Source organism: Tachypleus tridentatus, chromosome 6, assembly GCF_004210375.1.
Source record: "Tachypleus tridentatus isolate NWPU-2018 chromosome 6, ASM421037v1, whole genome shotgun sequence".
NCBI lineage: Eukaryota > Metazoa > Arthropoda > Merostomata > Xiphosura > Limulidae > Tachypleus > Tachypleus tridentatus.
In genome coordinates this window covers 124915056-124934522 of record NC_134830.1, presented here as the reverse complement: position 1 = coordinate 124934522, position 19467 = coordinate 124915056, and the positions used below count along the sequence as shown (strand labels likewise).

Below are 19467 nucleotides of genomic sequence, written 5' to 3'. Positions count from 1 at the left end.
TATCTGTCAGTGATTACAACTTAAAAAAGGGAAGGAGGGAATAATTTCCACAAAAACTAATTTATGATGTCAGCAACCTTCTTAGTTCTCCTGTTATTGAGTTTCCAAAAAGATATGTATAACAACATAATTCACTGTTTTATGTGATGGACTTGAAAGGTATAAAAACCTACATAATGATAAAGTTTTACAAAAAAAAATGAATCTAATAAAAAAAATCTTATGGGTAAATAATATATCCCCAATACATAACAATCAAAATATTGTTTTTTCTTGATGTAATAACAACAAAAACTCAACATACTTCTTGAACAACAAATTGAATCATATAATAAAATGTTATTGCTTTAATCATTAAACTCAATAATAAAAAGGAAAGAGAAAATATTGTTAGTTACGTTCATTTCTAGCTATATTTGTTTCACCAATATTAATTTAGCAAACTTTCTTAAAAAAAACACTGTCTGAAATAAAACTGTAAACATTATTACACTGAACAACCTGGATAATCAATAACTGTAGAATGTTACTACAGACATTATCACACTGAACAACCTGGATAGTCAATAACTGTAGAATGTTACTACAGACATTATTACACTGAACAACCTGGATAGTCAATAACTGTATAATGTTACTACAGACATTATTACACTGAACAACCTGGATAGTCAATAACTGTATAATGTTACTACAGACATTATTACACTGAACAACCAGGATAGTCAATAACTGTATAATGTTACTACAGACATTATCACACTGAACAACCTGGATAGTCAATAACTGTAGAATGTTACTACAGACATTATCACACTGAACAACCTGGATAGTCAATAACTGTAGAATGTTACTACAGACATTATCACACTGAACAACCTGGATAGTCAATAACTGTAGAATGTTACTACAGACATTATCACACTGAACAACCTGGATAGTCAATAACTGTAGAATGTTACTACAGACATTATCACACTGAACAACCTGGACAGTCAATAACTGTAGAATGTTATTACAGACATTATTACACTGAGCAACCTGGATAGTCAATAACTGTAGAATGTAATTACAGACATTATCACACAGAACAACCTGGATAATAAATAACTGCTGAATGTAACTACAGACATTATCACACTGAACAACCTGGATAATAAATAACTGCTGAATGTAACTACAGACATTATCACACTGAACAACATGGATAATAAATAACTGTAGAATGTAACTACAGACATTATTACACTGAACAACCTGAATAGTCAATAACTGTAGGATGTAATTACAGACATTATCACACTGAACAACCTGGATAGTCAATAACTGTGGAATGTAATTACAGACATTATTACACTGAACAACCTGGATAGTCAATAACTGTGGAATGTAACTACAGACATTATTACACTGAACAACCTGGATAATAAATAACTGTGGAATGTTACTACAGACATTATTACACTGAACAACCTGGATAATAAATAACTGTAGAATGTTACTACAGATATTATCACACTGAACAACCTGGATAGTCAATAACTGTAGAATGTTACTACAGACATTATCACACTGAACAACCTGGACAGTCATTAACTGTAGAATGTAATTACAGACATTATTACACTGAACAACCTGGATAGTCAATAACTGTAGAATGTTACTACAGACATTATCACACTGAACAACCTGGATAGTCAATAACTGTATAATGTTACTACAGACATTATTACACTGAACAACCTGGATAGTCAATAACTGTATAATGTTACTACAGACATTATTACACTGAACAACCTGGATAGTCAATAACTGTATAATGTTACTACAGACATTATTACACTGAACAACCAGGATAGTCAATAACTGTATAATGTTACTACAGACATTATTACACTGAACAACCTGGATAGTCAATAACTGTATAATGTTACTACAGACATTATTACACTGAACAACCTGGATAGTCAATAACTGTAGAATGTTACTACAGACATTATTACACTGAACAACCTGGATAGTCAATAACTGTAGAATGTTACTACAGACATTATTACACTGAACAACCTGGATAGTCAATAACTGTATAATGTTACTACAGACATTATTACACTGAACAACCAGGATAGTCAATAACTGTATAATGTTACTACAGACATTATTACACTGAACAACCTGGATAGTCAATAACTGTAGAATGTAACTACAGACATTATCACACTGAACAACCTGGATAGTCAATAACTGTAGAATGTTACTACAGACATTATCACACTGAACAACATGGATAATAAATAACTGTCGAATGTAACTACAGACATTATTACACTGAACAACCTGGATAGTCAATAACTGTGGAATGTAATTACAGACATTATCACACTGAACAACATGGATAATAAATAACTGTCGAATGTAACTACAGACATTATTACACTGAACAACCTGGATAGTCAATAACTGTGGAATGTAACTACAGACATTATTACACTGAACAACCTGGATAATAAATAACTGTGGAATGTTACTACAGACATTATTACACTGAACAACCTGGATAATAAATAACTGTAGAATGTTACTACAGACATTATCACACTGAACAACCTGGATAGTCAATAACTGTAGAATGTTACTACAGATATTATCACACTGAACAACCTGGATAGTCAATAACTATAGAATGTAATTACAGACATTATTACACTGAACAACCTGGATAGTCAATAACTGTAGAATGTTACTATAGACATTATCACACTGAACAACCTGGATAGTCAATAACTGTAGAATGTTACTACAGACATTATCACACTGAACAACCTGGATAGTCAATAACTGTAGAATGTTACTACAGACATTATCACACTGAACAACCTGGATAGTCAATAACTGTAGAATGTAACTACAGACATTATCACACTGAACAACCTGGATAGTCAATAACTGTAGAATGTTACTACAGACATTATTACACTGAACAACCTGGATAATAAATAACTGTGGAATGTAACTACAGACATTATTACACAGAACAACATGGATAATAAATAACTGTGGAATGTTACTACAGACATTATTACACAGAACAACATGGATAATAAATAACTGTGGAATGTAATACAGACATTATTACACTGAACAACCTGGATAGTCAATAACTGTAGAATGTAACTACAGACATTATTACACTGAACAATTTTTATATGTTCCTTTGTAATTCTTAGCTATGATTAAAGTGTAACATAAAACACAACATTAAAAATGCATGATCTTTCAGTAACACTTAAAAGTTTAATATAACTGAAAACAAACCTGTTCTTGAAGAGAAACTGATTTTAAATCTTCCATAGCTTTACTGAAAAAAAAAAAGTTATAAAAATATCATAGTCTAGAAAGAATGCTAGTCCAAAGTAAGTGAAATACATTTGGATTATGTCTACAACTCTCATTTTGAAGTTTTAAAATGCACACTGTACAGTTTACTAATGGATCAAATACAACTAAGTTGGTTTGTATTAGTAGGTATTTTAATAGATAAATTTCATACTTACAGATTGTTTTACTTATGCAAGCATTTTTATGCAGTAAACTTTTACAAATCTCAATAGTGGTGGTGGTAAACACCTGTTAATGTACCGATTTCCATATATTGACGTAAGTTACCTACATTTGTTTTCTAATTTTTGCTACCTCATAAATCCATGTTATAAGAGTGACATGATAATAATATATGCTGTTATTAAAAGTTATTTTACTATTAAAGAAAATATGAGACCATTTTTAGTACAGTGAAAAAATGCTTACCTGATTTATTAAACCTGTTTTAAGTCTTACAAGATGGGCTTGGTCAATTTGGTCAACCATGTGATCTCTTTGTACTTATTTAACTTCTTTAGAGACTTAATACTTCTAACTTTCAATACAGTGTGTATAGCTTCACAAAATTTGGCTGTCTTTTAGTTAGCATTATAAGTCTTTCACATACAAAAAAACTGTATTTTTCATGAAGTAATTTTAATAAACTAAAATAAAGATTTGTCCATGAATATATTGAGTTAATATTGTTAATAGTCCGCATGCAAAGCGACTTTCATGTCAATGTTAAAAATACTTCTCTTCATGTCAAATTGTATTTGTATAACCTCTATAACCTCCTAAATACATTTTAAATGTTTGTTTTCTGTACAACATTATATTCTATTTGTTATTTTCTCTACCCTAACTCTATACAAGGTTGGTCTTTATCTGATGACTTAAAAATGTGATGTAAAACTACATTTGCTTATCAGAATATTTATAATTAAATATTATTGTTTTATTGCCCTTTGAACCATGCCTAATCACCATCTGTGCCATTACAGATTGTAAATAACTGAGAATGTGCAGCTCATGTTACACTATCAAATTATATCACCCACAAGCTATTACAAGTTACTCATGGGTGTGATTCGTGAAACATTTTTATTGTTAATATTTTGTTTACTAATCTAATCATAGCTAACCTAAAAAAAAATCCCTATTTTCACACATTAGTTACTTTTATAATAAAAAATAAACAGGAAAAACAAGAAATAAAGCACTTACCCAATCTTCTTTCTTGCTGTCGATTGTCAATGACACTTAACCCAATTTTTTTATTCTAATGGTAGTAATGCAGTAAATACCTTTTTATTTAATTAAATAATTCACCAAAAGCCATAAAATAATTATGAACAAAATGAAAACAATTTCCCATAACTCTCAAAATATTTCTGACCTTCTAATTATGCAATAAAACCTTTACAAGTTTATTCAAGCTAGTCCCTAGCCTTCCCATATGAAGGAAGCTTAGCTTGTACCACAAGTGAAACTGGCAATTATTTGTTCAGAACACAACACGGTATGATATAACATTTGATAGATGAAAACATCGGTTTTATACTGGTAATAAATAATATATAATTAAACATAAGCAAATATTATTAACAAATCCAGAAAGACAGGATGTGACAGGAGGTGTCTAATTTTCTATTTGATAGCTCTGTACCCAAACAAAATTGAAGGCTATATAAATTATGGTTTGTCTGAGCAATGACAACTTTACAGTGAGTAATTTATGTTTAATTTTGTACATTTTAAAGGGATGGTGGTTAAAATAAAGAAAACACGGGGATAAATTCACCATTTTTACAATACTGCCTTGTAGAATTAAGAACCTAAAACTAATACACTGTTAAAATATGAATTATTAGCTAAGATTTTATGCTATACTAATTAATATAGCATAAATAAAAACAGTTTAATAAATATTTCATGGTAAAGGACACCACTGGTGATATGTTTAATAAAGTGACATGCACAAACAGTAAAACTGTTCTTCAGCTCATATCAGACAGCCAATGGTGTGACAATAAAAATACATCACTTGGACCTTAAACACTTTGTTGTTACAACAGCACAAAGGAAATATGACAGAAAAGAAAGGAAGAAAACAGATCTGTTGCTTACACATGTTTACTGTTCCACATTCTAAATAGTGCCAGGTCTCTGTTGTCAGATAGCTTGTCCCATTCTATTTTATCTACAAAATTAAAACACAGTTTAAGCTCATACTAAAGGTTTAATCAACAAGATTGTTTTTCTACTCAATAGTTTAATTCATAACCCTTCTTCTTAACCATAAACTCCAGATAACTATATCCACCATAATGGTTCTAATGAATACTGCTTTTTAAATCAATTTTTTTTAAATAATCACAAACAAACTACCTGATTTACATGACTTACCTTTCTCAGGATCAACTTCCATGAGTCCTATTACAAATTTTGCTGTCTGATGGCTGTTAAAAGATAAATATATAAATTGACCATTATTTGCTATATGCAGAAAATATCACCAAATCAGTTTAAAAAGACTTACAGAATTTTTTATCTATATACAAATGCTATCACATTTCTAATGAAATACAAAGGTTGGTTGGTTTGGTGTTTTATGGCACAAAGCAACTTGGCTATCTGCACCAAACATCCGATAAGAAGTTAAAGTAAAATTATTAAAATTCATAAAAAGGTATCAAGGTAAAACAAAACATATTTTAATTTATGAATTAAAAACATAAATATCATTAAATCAAATTTTTATATCTAGTTTACAGCAGTAAGAGAAAAACTACTGTAATACAAGCTGTACAGGATTTACTGTAGCAGTAATACAGTATGTATTACTGTGGCATAATTATTATAACTTGCCAGGATAACTAACGGTGAATTCAAACATCAGCATTAGTCACCTGAAGTTGGCCTTTTCAGTCCTGATTTCAAGTTATTTGACGTAACAGCTGTTTTCAGAAAGTAAAGTAATACAAGTTTTAAAAGACTGTCTGTAACATAATTTTAATTATTATAAATTTTCTTATCGAACTAATTGTACTTTAAATCGTTAAAGGGAATCATATTAAAAAATACAAAGTCTAATATATGAATTAAAAAGGCCAATGGCCTTTAAAAAACTAAAAACATTTCCAAGGTGGACAGTGTCACCATCACCAATGACACTATACTGTCCAACGTTAGGAATAAACCTTGGGACAAAACATCTAAAATGGTACCATCACTGAGAGTCATAACAATGCAAGACAGTAAAATGTGGCTTATGGTGGCCTGAGTGTTACACAGACAACACACTGGTGCATCAGTCCCAGATAAAAGAAAACAATGAGTTAAAAAACTGTGACCAACGTGTAGTCTAGTTAGAACAACTTCCTCTTTCCAATCCTTATGTAAACAAGACAGCCAAAGTCCAATAGACAGATTTAACTGGAAGAGTTTATTTTCACATTGCTCACTCCAAGTTGATTGTTAACTAGCACGGAGCCGAGCCTTAAATACAGGACCATAGTCCAGGTATGGAACAATAATAGCAGTGATAGTGCCAGATCAAACAGACTTAGTTGCTGTATCTGTGAGCTTGTTTCCACAAATACCAACATGGCCTGGAATCCAGAAGAACTTGATAGAAGTAGATGTTAAAGAGAAATGGGCCAGTCAGTTTTGAATATGGGTGAGAACTAATGTGAAGTGATTCTAGGGCCAGTAGAGAACTAAGAAAGTTGGTTCAAGTAGTGCATTTCAAATACTGCTTAGCTTCTTTGTAATCCAGGGAAAGAGAAATGGCATGCAGTTCAACAGTGAACACAAAAACTGTAGAGGGGATTCTGTGTGCAACCACTGAACCACAACAAACCATGGGAGAGCCCATAGAGTCACCTGATTTCTAACCATCTATATAAATGGGAATGGAGGGATAGTTCGAAAGGTGTTCAGTACATATAAGATGGTACTTCCAATCGGGAGTATCTGCTTTTAAATGACTTAACAAAAGATCACATCTGGGGATTGTAATAAGCCATGGTGGGATAGGCTGACCAGTAGATACAGCAATGTTATCAAAGAACACACCCAATTGATCCAACTGCACCTGGATATGAAGGCCAAAAAAAATAATGGCAGATTGTCTGTTCTGAAAAAGCATGGCCCACTGAGGAAGGAAAACACAACCTCAGGTGGGATGCTGTGGTAAGGATCAAAGTTTTGAAGCATACAGTAAAGACGGTTGTAAATGACAGAGATGTAGAGGAGGTTCATGAGACTGTGTACAAACTCTGGACTAGAGAAGTGCGGAAAGTTCCAGTGTAGAGCCAAAGTCCCTGATGATGAACAGGCTCCAGCATCTTTAAGGCAGAGATCCTGGCAAAGCCAAAAACTAGAGACCCATAGTCTAGTTTTGATCAAATAAGAGCACAATATACCTTTAGCATAGAACATCGATTTGCTCCCCAAGTGGTGAAAGAGAGGACATGGAGGATGTTCAGTGCTCTTGTACAATTAACTCACAGCTGCTTAATGTGTGGTATAAAGGCCAGTTTACAGTCAAAGATAAGCCCCAAGAATTTTGTTTCAGGGACCATATGAAACACACCTTCACCAACAAGGAGTTCAGGATTGGGGTAAATACCCCATTGGCAGCAAAAGAGCATCAAACAGTTTTATAGAAAGAGAAGTTAAAACCGTTTGCTGTGGTCCACTTCAGTAAATGATTAAAGGTAGTTTTTAGCTGCTGCTGAATATAGCTCATGTTTGACGACTGACAAGAGATGTGAAAGTCGTCAATATAAAATCTGTTTGAAACAGTAAGAGGGAGTTGTTCAGTAGTGGCATTAATTTTTATACAGAAAAGTGTGACACTCAAAACATAACCCTGAGGGACTCCAAGTTCCTGTGGAAAAGAATGGGAAAGTGTTGAACCCACATGAACTTGGAATCACCTGCCCATTAAACAAATTTTAATAAAAATGGGCAAATACCCATGTAACTCATATAAGTAGAGGTCTTGCAAAATACCATACCATACTTACACAAGATGCTGTCATTTGAGAAAGGCATCTCTGATTAACATTTCAAGTTGAATCAGGTGGTCCCTGGTGAAGCTTCGTTGTCAGAACCCTCACTGGGTGGACGAGAAAAGGTTGTTTGATTCAAGGAAACAAACAAGAAAAGCATTAACCATCCTCTCTAAGGTCTTACACAGACAGCTCATCAAATCAATTGGACAGTAGTTTGAGTTCCACCAGAGTAAAGGGGTGATTATAGTCATAGAGACAATCAGCCTGAAAGAAGAGAGGTGATTGCTCTGCTTGAGTCTTGATGGCTAAGATGGTGGTGGATGAAGCAGAATTGCTGGATACCTGGCAAAACTTTCATCAAGAGTATCAGCTACTTCCTGGTCATCAGAGATCAAGATCAAAAGGGGGACAGAATTATACTGCCTACTGACCTTTCGAATATTGTCCCATATGACTTTGGAACTGGTGGTAGAAGAGATGCTGGTTGTGAATTTAATCCAAGATTTCTTTTGGCTTTAACATCTTACTTGCTGAGTACATCCACAGGCCTGATGGAAAGCAATGCTGTTCGAGAGTATGGAATACCTACGAAAGGTATCCCAGGCTCGATTTTGAACCTTCTGTACCACGTGGTAGTAATCATTCCACCATGGACAAAAATATCATGGAAAACGTGTCAAGGTGGTAGGAATACACTAAGCAGCTGCCTGTATAATACAGTCAGTCACTGCTGCCATGCAGTTGTCTACTGATGGCTTACAGAGGATGGCAGGATCGAGTTCTTCGAGAGCAGTGAAAGAAGGCCAGTTGGCTTGATCCAGCTTCCACTAGGGTGCGCAGGTTGGGTGGCATCAACCACACCATCTCTCTCAAAATGACAGGAAAGTGATAACTGCCTCATGGGTTACTGTCAACCCTCCATGAAAAGTGGGAGAATAGTGAAAGGGGCAAATTGAAAAATCAACAGCAGTAAAAGATTAACTAGGTGCATAAAAATGAGAACCAGTACTGAAAAGAGAAAGGTTGTGATCTGAGAGTATATGCTCTATGGAACAACACTTCCCATCAATATAAGCACATCCTTTTATGTCCATTAAAGTTCTCCAAGGTTAAAGAGGGAAATAGCATCTGTTTAACGAGAGCATGAAAATCTGATTGATCATAGGTTTCTTCAGGAGACAGGCAGAGAGAACAAACAGTGATGGTACGACCCATGGAAACATGAATGGCCATGGCCTCCAAGGGTGTGTTGAGTGGCAAAGACAGGTTGGGCACATGCTGACTGACCAACATTGCCATCCCTCTATACACTTGTCCATGACACAACCTCTCATTTCTGTTGAAAGAAAACTGCAAAAAGGTGACTGACTGTATTGGCAGGTTTCAAAAATGTTTCATGTAAGAAAAGACATACAGGATGGTAAGAAATGTCACAGATTACAACGTAAACATTGACAGTTTCATTATATCAAAGTGACCATTTTTATTTATGTGTAAGTGAATTGGGTGGAGAGCCCTTCTGTTTTTCACCATGTCTTTTTTTTATTTTCTTTATTCAATGAAGGTCTATCGACCTCCATGGATCCTGCCCTGTGTTGATTGGGCAGATCATTGTCATTGGAAGAAGGTTCCAGCAACTGAGGATGTAAATGAATGATCATTTTGCAACTTGGGAAAGGAGAAGATGTACCCGAGGAAATGCCCATACTAAGAACTAAAGGAAGTGGGTCTTGGGGATTGCTAATATGAATGATAGGGACAGAGATGGGTGTTGATGTTGATTCATCAACTTTCTTGTCCATGGAGGTCACGACTTTTCATATGGTTTGAGAATGATTCTTTCAGAGGCAGAGAGAGATCCATCTGCGCTCCCACTGTAGTAGTGGAACGAAGTGTAGCAGCATATGTTCGAGGTGAAATGGTGGACAGTAACTTTTGAGCCTCAGGATAAGTAATGTTTTGAATCATTTTCAAATGCTGCACCTCTTTTTCTTCCAACTACTTAGATCAAGAATGAAAGTAGGATGGGTAAGAGCTGTTATAATTAATGCAATGAGGGTCTGTTTCACACTCAATGGTGTCATGGTCCTTGCCATCTCAATGAGCACATGTTAAGGAACCAAAACATAGTATCTTCAAGTTACAAACCACTGACAATAGAACACCTGAGAGAGTTTGGAATATGTAGCTATACCTTGCAATTAAGATAACCTGCTTTCATGATGACAGGTGGACGCAGTGATGTAAATGTCAAAACGAGAACATTGGTCAGCATCATAATTCCATCTTTGTGAGTGAAGATATGCTTCACTGCAGAAACTCCTTGGGTGGAGAAACCAGCAAGGATCTCTGACTAAGGAATTTTCTTCAAATCATTCTCAACAATAAGTTCTCATGACAAATTCAAAGTAGCATGGGGAGTAACCTCAATGAGTATATCCCCAATTGCCTTCTAATGCAAGAGGAGTTTAGGAGTGGATGTTTCCACCAATACGTCACTAGAGTGAAGCTTTTTGACTGACTTAGGAAAGCCAGCAAGTCCCTTTAGTTCCTTCTGAATAAAAAATGGAGATATTTGCCTTAAAGGTTTATCTGAAAGAGAATGTAATATGAGAAAATGAGGTACATGTGTTACAGATGTTGAAGATTGCTGCTCAAAATCTTCAAAACATGGTCATTTACCTATGGACTGTTTTTTCACTATTTTATTTATGGGATCCATAATAAAGAAAGAATATTTCAGTGTCCACTGACCCCACCCACCATGGAGCCCTTACGAGGGGTCTAACTACAGAGCCAATCAAGGATACTGCAGCAACACCAATGTTTTGTGAGCACTATACCCAAACACCAACATCAGATACAATATCCACAACACCTGTTGAGAATATCTAACACTGGCACCTGGTTGACCCTAGCCCAAGTAAACCAGCCAACTGACCCTAGGGGTCCACCCCAAGGCCACCCTTATACAGGAATACAAGGTCAAAGTGATGTGTTTGGGTTGGACCCCTCATCCATCAGGATCCTCTCCTGTCCTTCATGGGTTTCCATGCACAGCAAACAGAGAATGTAAATTGAAAGAACAGAACCTTCTCTTGGAGGTTCCTTCATGATATACAGGAATACACACTGAGGGGAAATACACAAAGTTTAAACTAAAAGCCACACTACAAAACCATATATGGCACACAAATCTTTCTGAAACAATTCTAATTTACAGTTTCATTTTTTGTTTTCAGACATTCTGAATCGTAAGTGATAACAACTAGGGAAAAACTAAATTTAGAGGTTTTAGAAAAAGAAAAATATCTTTTAAAGTGAAGAAATACAGATAAATATTTGGTATTAATGTAAGTAAGTTGCCTAAGGTGCAGGTCCATTCATGACCCATGCTGACATTTTTAATATTATACACTTAAATTATAATTTACTAATATTTAATATGATAATGTTCCAACATGACTTTCTTTTCATGCATAAAATACAATACCTTTTGGTTTCCAACAGAACATCAAGAATATTCCTCTCTATAGCAATGGATGTGTACTGAACAGAATTGTTCAGCTTTTCCCGAAACTCCACAATCTGTTGAATCTAGAATGTCCAATGTTATTAGTCTTCTGGATTTGGAACATAAAAAATTACTGTTTCTAAATAATATCTTGTACTTCTTTTCCCAAAATATTAAAAAATTACAGGTTACTTTCAACAGATGCAAGTATTAAAGTGATATATCTATAGAATAACAGTTTATACCAACAGTTTCTTGAACACAATACTTCCATATTACTGTTCTTTGCAAAACTTCCAACAAAAGAAAAATTACACAGAAAAGATCACGTGTCTAAGATTCCAAATAAACACTGCAGAAGAATTACTTCATTCATCAATCATGCTAATAAACAAGTGTTGTCATGCTTGTGTGAAATATTTCTACAGATCATGTTTCTCTAAATAACCCTTGTGTTTCACCATATTGATATAAAAATTTTAATTTCTATTGAAATTACCTACAAGCTTAAACCATAAACATATAATTAGTATAATGTCATAACTCAATTAATTAACCATAAGAATGAATAAATATCCCCAACATGAACTATGACACTGTCATGGTAATATTAATTTCAAGGTTTTCAATAAATCTGTTTAAGATTACTATAGCATACAGACTTTCTGAACAAAATTCTACTTTATACACAGGTTTATTCATTATTTAGAACATTTATATTTTCTTGTCCTTAGTTCTAAGTTATCTACTTCATACATAGACTTATTTAGGTTAATTCTATTTTCTTGTCCTTAGTTCTTACTAATCTGGTTTATACACATGTTTATTCATGTTAATTCTATTTTCTTGTCCTTAACTCTTACTAAACTACTTTATACACATGCTTATTTAGGTTAATTCTATTTTCTTGTCCTTAGCTCTTACTAATCTACTTTATACACATGCTTATTTAGGTTAATTCTATTTTCTTGTCCTCAGCTCTTACTAATCTACTTTATACACATGTTTATTCATGTTAATTCTATTTTCTTGTCCTTAGCTCTTACTAATCTAGTTTATACACATGCTTATTTAGGTTAATTCTATTTTCTTGTCCTTAGCTCTTACTAATCTAGTTTATACACATGTTTATTTAGGTTAATTCTATTTTCTTGTCCTTAACTCTTACTAATCTAGTTTATACACATGCTTATTTAGGTTAATTCTATTTTCTTGTCCTTAGCTCTTACTAAGCTAGTTTATACACATGTTTATTTAGGTTAATTCTATTTTCTTGTCCTTAACTCTTACTAATCTACTTTATACACATGCTTATTTAGGTTAATTCTATTTTCTTGTCCTTAGCTCTTACTAATCTACTTTATACACATGCTTATTTAGGTTAATTCTATTTTCTTGTCCTCAGCTCTTACTAATCTACTTTATACACATGCTTATTTAGGTTAATTCTATTTTCTTGTCCTTAGCTCTTACTAATCTAGTTTATACACATGCTTATTTAGGTTAATTCTATTTTCTTGTCCTTAGCTCTTACTAATCTAGTTTATACACATGCTTATTTAGGTTAATTCTATTTTCTTGTCCTTAGCTCTTACTAATCTAGTTTATACACATGCTTATTTAGGTTAATTCTATTTTCTTGTCCTTAGCTCTTACTAATCTAGTTTATACACATGCTTATTTAGGTTAATTCTATTTTCTTGTCCTCAGCTCTTACTAATCTACTTTATACACATGCTTATTTAGGTTAATTCTATTTTCTTGTCCTTAGCTCTTACTAATCTAGTTTATACACATGCTTATTTAGGTTAATTCTATTTTCTTGTCCTTAGCTCTTACTAATCTAGTTTATACACATGCTTATTTAGGTTAATTCTAGTTTCTTGTCCTCAGCTCTTACTAATCTACTTTATACACATGCTTATTTAGGTTAATTCTATTTTCTTGTCCTTAGCTCTTACTAATCTAGTTTATACACATGCTTATTTAGGTTAATTCTATTTTCTTGTCCTTAGCTCTTACTAATCTAGTTTATACACATGCTTATTTAGGTTAATTCTATTTTCTTGTCCTCAGCTCTTACTAATCTACTTTATACACATGCTTATTTAGGTTAATTCTATTTTCTTGTCCTTAGCTCTTACTAATCTAGTTTATACACATGCTTATTTAGGTTAATTCTATTTTCTTGTCCTCAGCTCTTACTAATCTACTTTATACACATGCTTATTTAGGTTAATTCTATTTTCTTGTCCTTAGCTCTTACTAATCTAGTTTATACACATGCTTATTTAGGTTAATTCTATTTTCTTGTCCTTAGCTCTTACTAATCTACTTTATACACATGCTTATTTAGGTTAATTCTATTTTCTTGTCCTCAGCTCTTACTAATCTACTTTATACACATGCTTATTTAGGTTAATTCTATTTTCTTGTCCTTAGCTCTTACTAATCTAGTTTATACACATGCTTATTTAGGTTAATTCTATTTTCTTGTCCTCAGCTCTTACTAATCTACTTTATACACATGCTTATTTAGGTTAATTCTATTTTCTTGTCCTTAGCTCTTACTAATCTAGTTTATACACATGTTTATTCATGTTAATTCTATTTTCTTGTCCTTAGCTCTTACTAATCTAGTTTATACACATGCTTATTTAGGTTAATTCTATTTTCTTGTCCTTAGCTCTTACTAATCTACTTTATACACATGCTTATTTAGGTTAATTCTATTTTCTTGTCCTTAGCTCTTACTAATCTACTTTATACACATGCTTATTTAGGTTAATTCTATTTTCTTGTCCTTAGCTCTTACTAATCTAGTTTATACACATGCTTATTTAGGTTAATTCTATTTTCTTGTCCTTAGCTCTTACTAATCTAGTTTATACACATGTTTATTTAGGTTAATTCTATTTTCTTGTCCTTAACTCTTACTAATCTACTTTATACACATGCTTATTTAGGTTAATTCTATTTTCTTGTCCTTAGCTCTTACCAATCTAGTTTATACACATGTTTATTTAGGTTAATTCTATTTTCTTGTCCTTAGCTCTTACTAATCTAGTTTATACACATGCTTATTTAGGTTAATTCTATTTTCTTGTCCTTAGCTCTTACTAATCTAGTTTATACACATGTTTATTTAGGTTAATTCTATTTTCTTGTCCTTAACTCTTACTAATCTACTTTATACACATGCTTATTTAGGTTAATTCTATTTTCTTGTCCTTAGTTCTTACTAATCTAGTTTATACACATGTTTATTTAGGTTAATTCTATTTTCTTGTCCTTAGCTCTTACTAATCTAGTTTATACACATGTTTATTTAGGTTAATTCTATTTTCTTGTCCTTAGCTCTCACTAAGCTAGTTTATACACATGTTTATTTAGGTTAATTCTATTTTCTTGTCCTTAGCTCTTACTAATCTAGTTTATACACATGCTTATTTAGGTTAATTCTATTTTCTTGTCCTTAGCTCTTACTAATCTAGTTTATACACATGTTTATTTAGGTTAATTCTATTTTCTTGTCCTTAGCTCTTACTAATCTAGTTTATACACGTTTATTTAGGTTAATTCTATTTTCTTGTCCTTAGCTCTTACTAATCTAGTTTATACACATGTTTATTCATGTTAATTCTATTTTCTTATCCTTAACTCTTACTAATCTACTTTATACACATGCTTATTCAAGTTAATTCTATTTTCTTGTCCTTAGCTCTTACAAATCTAGTTTATACATGTTTATTTAGGTTAATTCTATTTTCTTGTCTTTAGCTCTAATTTATACACAGGTTTATTCAATTTTTAGAACATTTGTATTTTCTTGTTCTTAGCTCTGACTAATCTAATTTATGCACATGTTTATTCATTATTTAGGACATTTCTATTTTCTTGTCTGGGTCTAAGTAATCTAATTTCTACACATGTTTATTTAGGTTAATTCTATTTTCTTGTCCTAAGCTCTTGCTAATCTACTTTATACACTGGTTTGTTTAGGTTAATTCTATTTTCTTGTCCTTAGCTCCAAATGGTTTTACTTTAAAGGCAAGTCTTCATTACCTGTACTTAAAATAACTTTGTTGAATTTTTCTAGGAATAATCAAGCAGTTCTTGACACATAAAATATACTTCTTTTTTCACTATAAATATGAAATAAAGTGGAAGCTATCATCAGAAAGTTTGAAATTTATCAGCCACTGACTGATCTTTGTGGTTCACTTGTGAAATATTAGATTAGACAGTCAGTAATGTTAACACAGAGTGAGAAAAAATGTGAACAATTCATATACTGACTGGTTTATTTGTGAAATATACAGTTAGATAGTCAGTAATGTAAACACACAATGACAAGAAACATGAACAATTCACATACTGACTGGTTTGATTTTCAGTTTTCAGGACCAAAGTTTTAAACTTTCATTAAATGGTTCTGATGGTAATTTTTTAATTTCTATTACTACTTCCAATGTAATCAGAACATCTTACCTTTGCAAAAGATCCAAACTTGTAACAGGAAATCAAAAAATCTACAGTCTGAAAAGAATCTTACATCATTACATTAAAATAAATATAGATACATTTAACCAGTATTGGATAAAAAAGAATGGAGTGACAAAATAGAAATTGCTCTTAAAGTAACAACATCTATATTTATAAGAACTAATAATATTTTTTATCTTAAATTATGTATCCTCAGATTCTCTCTTTAGTACTAAGTTCTCTATGTTTAAAAACATGTCAAGGTAAAAAAAGAAAAAAGTTACATGAAAGAAGAAGGTTTAGAATTTAGTGAACATTTATGCTACACACATACATACACATGCATTATCATCATTTATGTTACACACATACATACACATGCATTATCATCATTTATGTTACACACATGCTATTATAATTTGTGTAAAACCAAGTTTTTATCCTTTTAATGTATGCTTCCTTAAAAGTAAAAAATAATATTTCAGTTTACTTTACACTGGTTCCTTACATATAGACACTAAAGTAATGTAATTAACACCAACTGACCAAGTAATTATGACGTCTGTATTCCCACAGAGGAGAACACCTGGGGTAACATGTCATGTTTTCTATTTCTTCCTTTAAATCATGTTTACTTTCTAATTTAGTAACGAGTCAAGAAATATTTTTTATGTCAAGGCAACATATTTGGTCTTCTTAACCTAAATTGTTAAACACTTACTTGTGTGTCCTTAGTCAGTGAACTGATCATACACAGTGGTCCAAAGTTATTTTTCCTAATTTAAAATTTAATAACTAAAGAAATACTACCATTCAGTCTTCAATATTTTTAAGTTCAACTCAAACACTGTTTATTGTCATGTTTCTATTTCATCAGACAAGAAAAGAATCTCTCATTGGAATGACTTGGTCAAGGTAAGCCAATTCCCATGTTCAATTGACTTTCTATCGTTGAAGATATGTTAATGACATGATGTATTGCCTACTTATGACTAACATCATGGAGCTAAAGACCAGAATAACAGATGCCATCACCACTGTGATTATGGACATGTTGCAAGAAACATGGACTGAAATCAAAGACCAGTTACATGTTACCGATGTGTCACTAAAACTATTTAAATTGGACAAGATGTTGGATATGGCTTAATTGTATTTATTTATTTATTAATTAAAATAAGATAACTTTGAGTTGTCTTGTATACATGAATAGATGATTTACATAGAGGTAAATAAAAAACAACACTTACATCTTTAAAGTTGCTATTGAAAAATCGAAGTGCTGTTGTTAGTACAGTACTGGCAACTGAAAAGTGTGCACATGCAGCCAAGTGACTTGTAATAAGATACCTAGAACAAGAAATGTACAGACTCAATGAATGTAAAGACATTTTGTTAAGGCTACTGATTTTTAAATAAAGAAAATTTATGGAATATATACTCATTAATGAAAAAAAGAAAGAAGAGACAACGAATGGTACATGTAACTAAACGATCACTCAAAAAACAGTACCCCATACCAGTACACGTTAACTTTAATTTTCAAACTTGCATACTCCACCTTATCACATAGTCTTATAATTTTATTAAGCATTTCTTGTAAACTTTGTATTCTTTCAACTTTAAATTTCTGTTTCTTATCAGCTACTATTTTCTGTCCCTTTGTTCTTGTAGCTTGTAATTCTGTAATTCTCTTTACTTTTATATAGGTAATGTATGTGTCATATAGTTAGTATTATAACTACACTATTATATTAAAACAATAGTAAAACAGTAATATTCTATACAGTGTGAGAGGAACATTACTGCCAACCAGAGAAATAGAACAAACATCATACAGTTTTATAACTTAACAAACATCACACAGTTTTATTTACTGGTCCTGAATAAGATGTAAAGGTGTAATGTTGGTTAAAATATTACATCGATTGTAAAAGGAATTTTTTGAACTTTATTATTAAAACCTTGCAATTGATCAGGGTGAGCAGCTTGTGTTTCATAGTGGCCACAACTGTAGCTAATGAAAACAACATTGACCACACTATTAAAAATTTTTTGAAAAATGTTAGTTTAATCAAAATAATTGCATTTCACCTAACCTTCAATGTGAAAATTGATGGGGATTTTCATCAACAAGTTTCATGAAATTTGGTTTAATATCTATGCTCAATGAGCATCTTAGCTCTGCCTTTAAATTTATGTCAGTAAGCCAAGATCTGTATCTGGATTTGAAAAAATCTAGCATAGAAAGTGTTGACTCATGCACCCATGTGGATCCAAACATGAAAAATAGTTTTGAAATTGCTATCTTTAAATTTGGAAGGCTCTCATTTATCAGTATAGTGAGCCACATCTCTTTGATGGAACATTTTTGTTAGAAATCTGGGTCATATTTTACTCCGTAGTCACAGAGAATGGGGCCCCACAAATGATACAAGAACAATAAACCTGGGTGTTAGTGAGTTTTATGTTAAGGTTTTGAAAATGTATGTGAAAAATAAAATAATTATGATAATAATCGGCTTGTAACCTTTTATGTGTTCTACACTTTGCAGAGTAAACATTTTGTCTACACATCCATACTTATCCAAAGACAAAAAAGATGCAATTTCCTCACTGAAATTTCCTAAGTCAAACTGAAATGAATCATGCAAAAATTCAAATATCAATTTCAAATTTTTAAATTTGGAGAAACATGATTCAAATTTTTGATATAGATTTTTGATCCAGTTTATATAGAGATCATCTTTAGCATCAGAGAAATCATAGTCCTTATTATTTTCTAGAAAACTATTCAACTTTGCAAAATGTATCAAATCATTTTTTGTAATTGTTCCACAAGGAGGTTTAGCTTTAATTGAAATTCATGAATAGACTGTGATTGCTCGCTTGTTATTTTACCTCTTCCCTGAAGAGGTATTTTTCTTGTATTAAAATTATTAAAGTGAGCCATCATGTTGCACAGAAAGTACAAATCACACTCTCATGACAAAGTTTCAATTTCAGGGAAATTTTCAATCTTACCTTTTTCAACAAGATACTTTTTTATTTGAGGAAATAAGAAAGTAAATCATTCCAAGACTT

The 19467-nt window shown here is 32.2% G+C and overlaps 1 protein-coding gene across 2 annotated transcripts in view; it reads right to left on the bottom strand.

The window, feature by feature from the left end:
* psidin (phagocyte signaling impaired) overlaps positions 1 to 19467 on the bottom strand; it is a 48883-nt gene that overhangs the window by 10718 nt on the left and 18698 nt on the right. The window contains exons 16-21 of one of the 2 annotated variants that reach the window (XM_076507665.1): positions 17634 to 17733; positions 16390 to 16437; positions 11878 to 11981; positions 5770 to 5822; positions 5491 to 5563; positions 3316 to 3358 (exon numbers count right to left, since the gene is read on the bottom strand). In XM_076507665.1, coding sequence (XP_076363780.1) covers positions 3316 to 3358; positions 5491 to 5563; positions 5770 to 5822; positions 11878 to 11981; positions 16390 to 16437; positions 17634 to 17733 — 421 coding nt within the window. The remainder of the gene's footprint in view (positions 1 to 3315; positions 3359 to 5490; positions 5564 to 5769; positions 5823 to 11877; positions 11982 to 16389; positions 16438 to 17633; positions 17734 to 19467) is intronic. The other variant, XM_076507666.1, reaches the window with a different exon arrangement.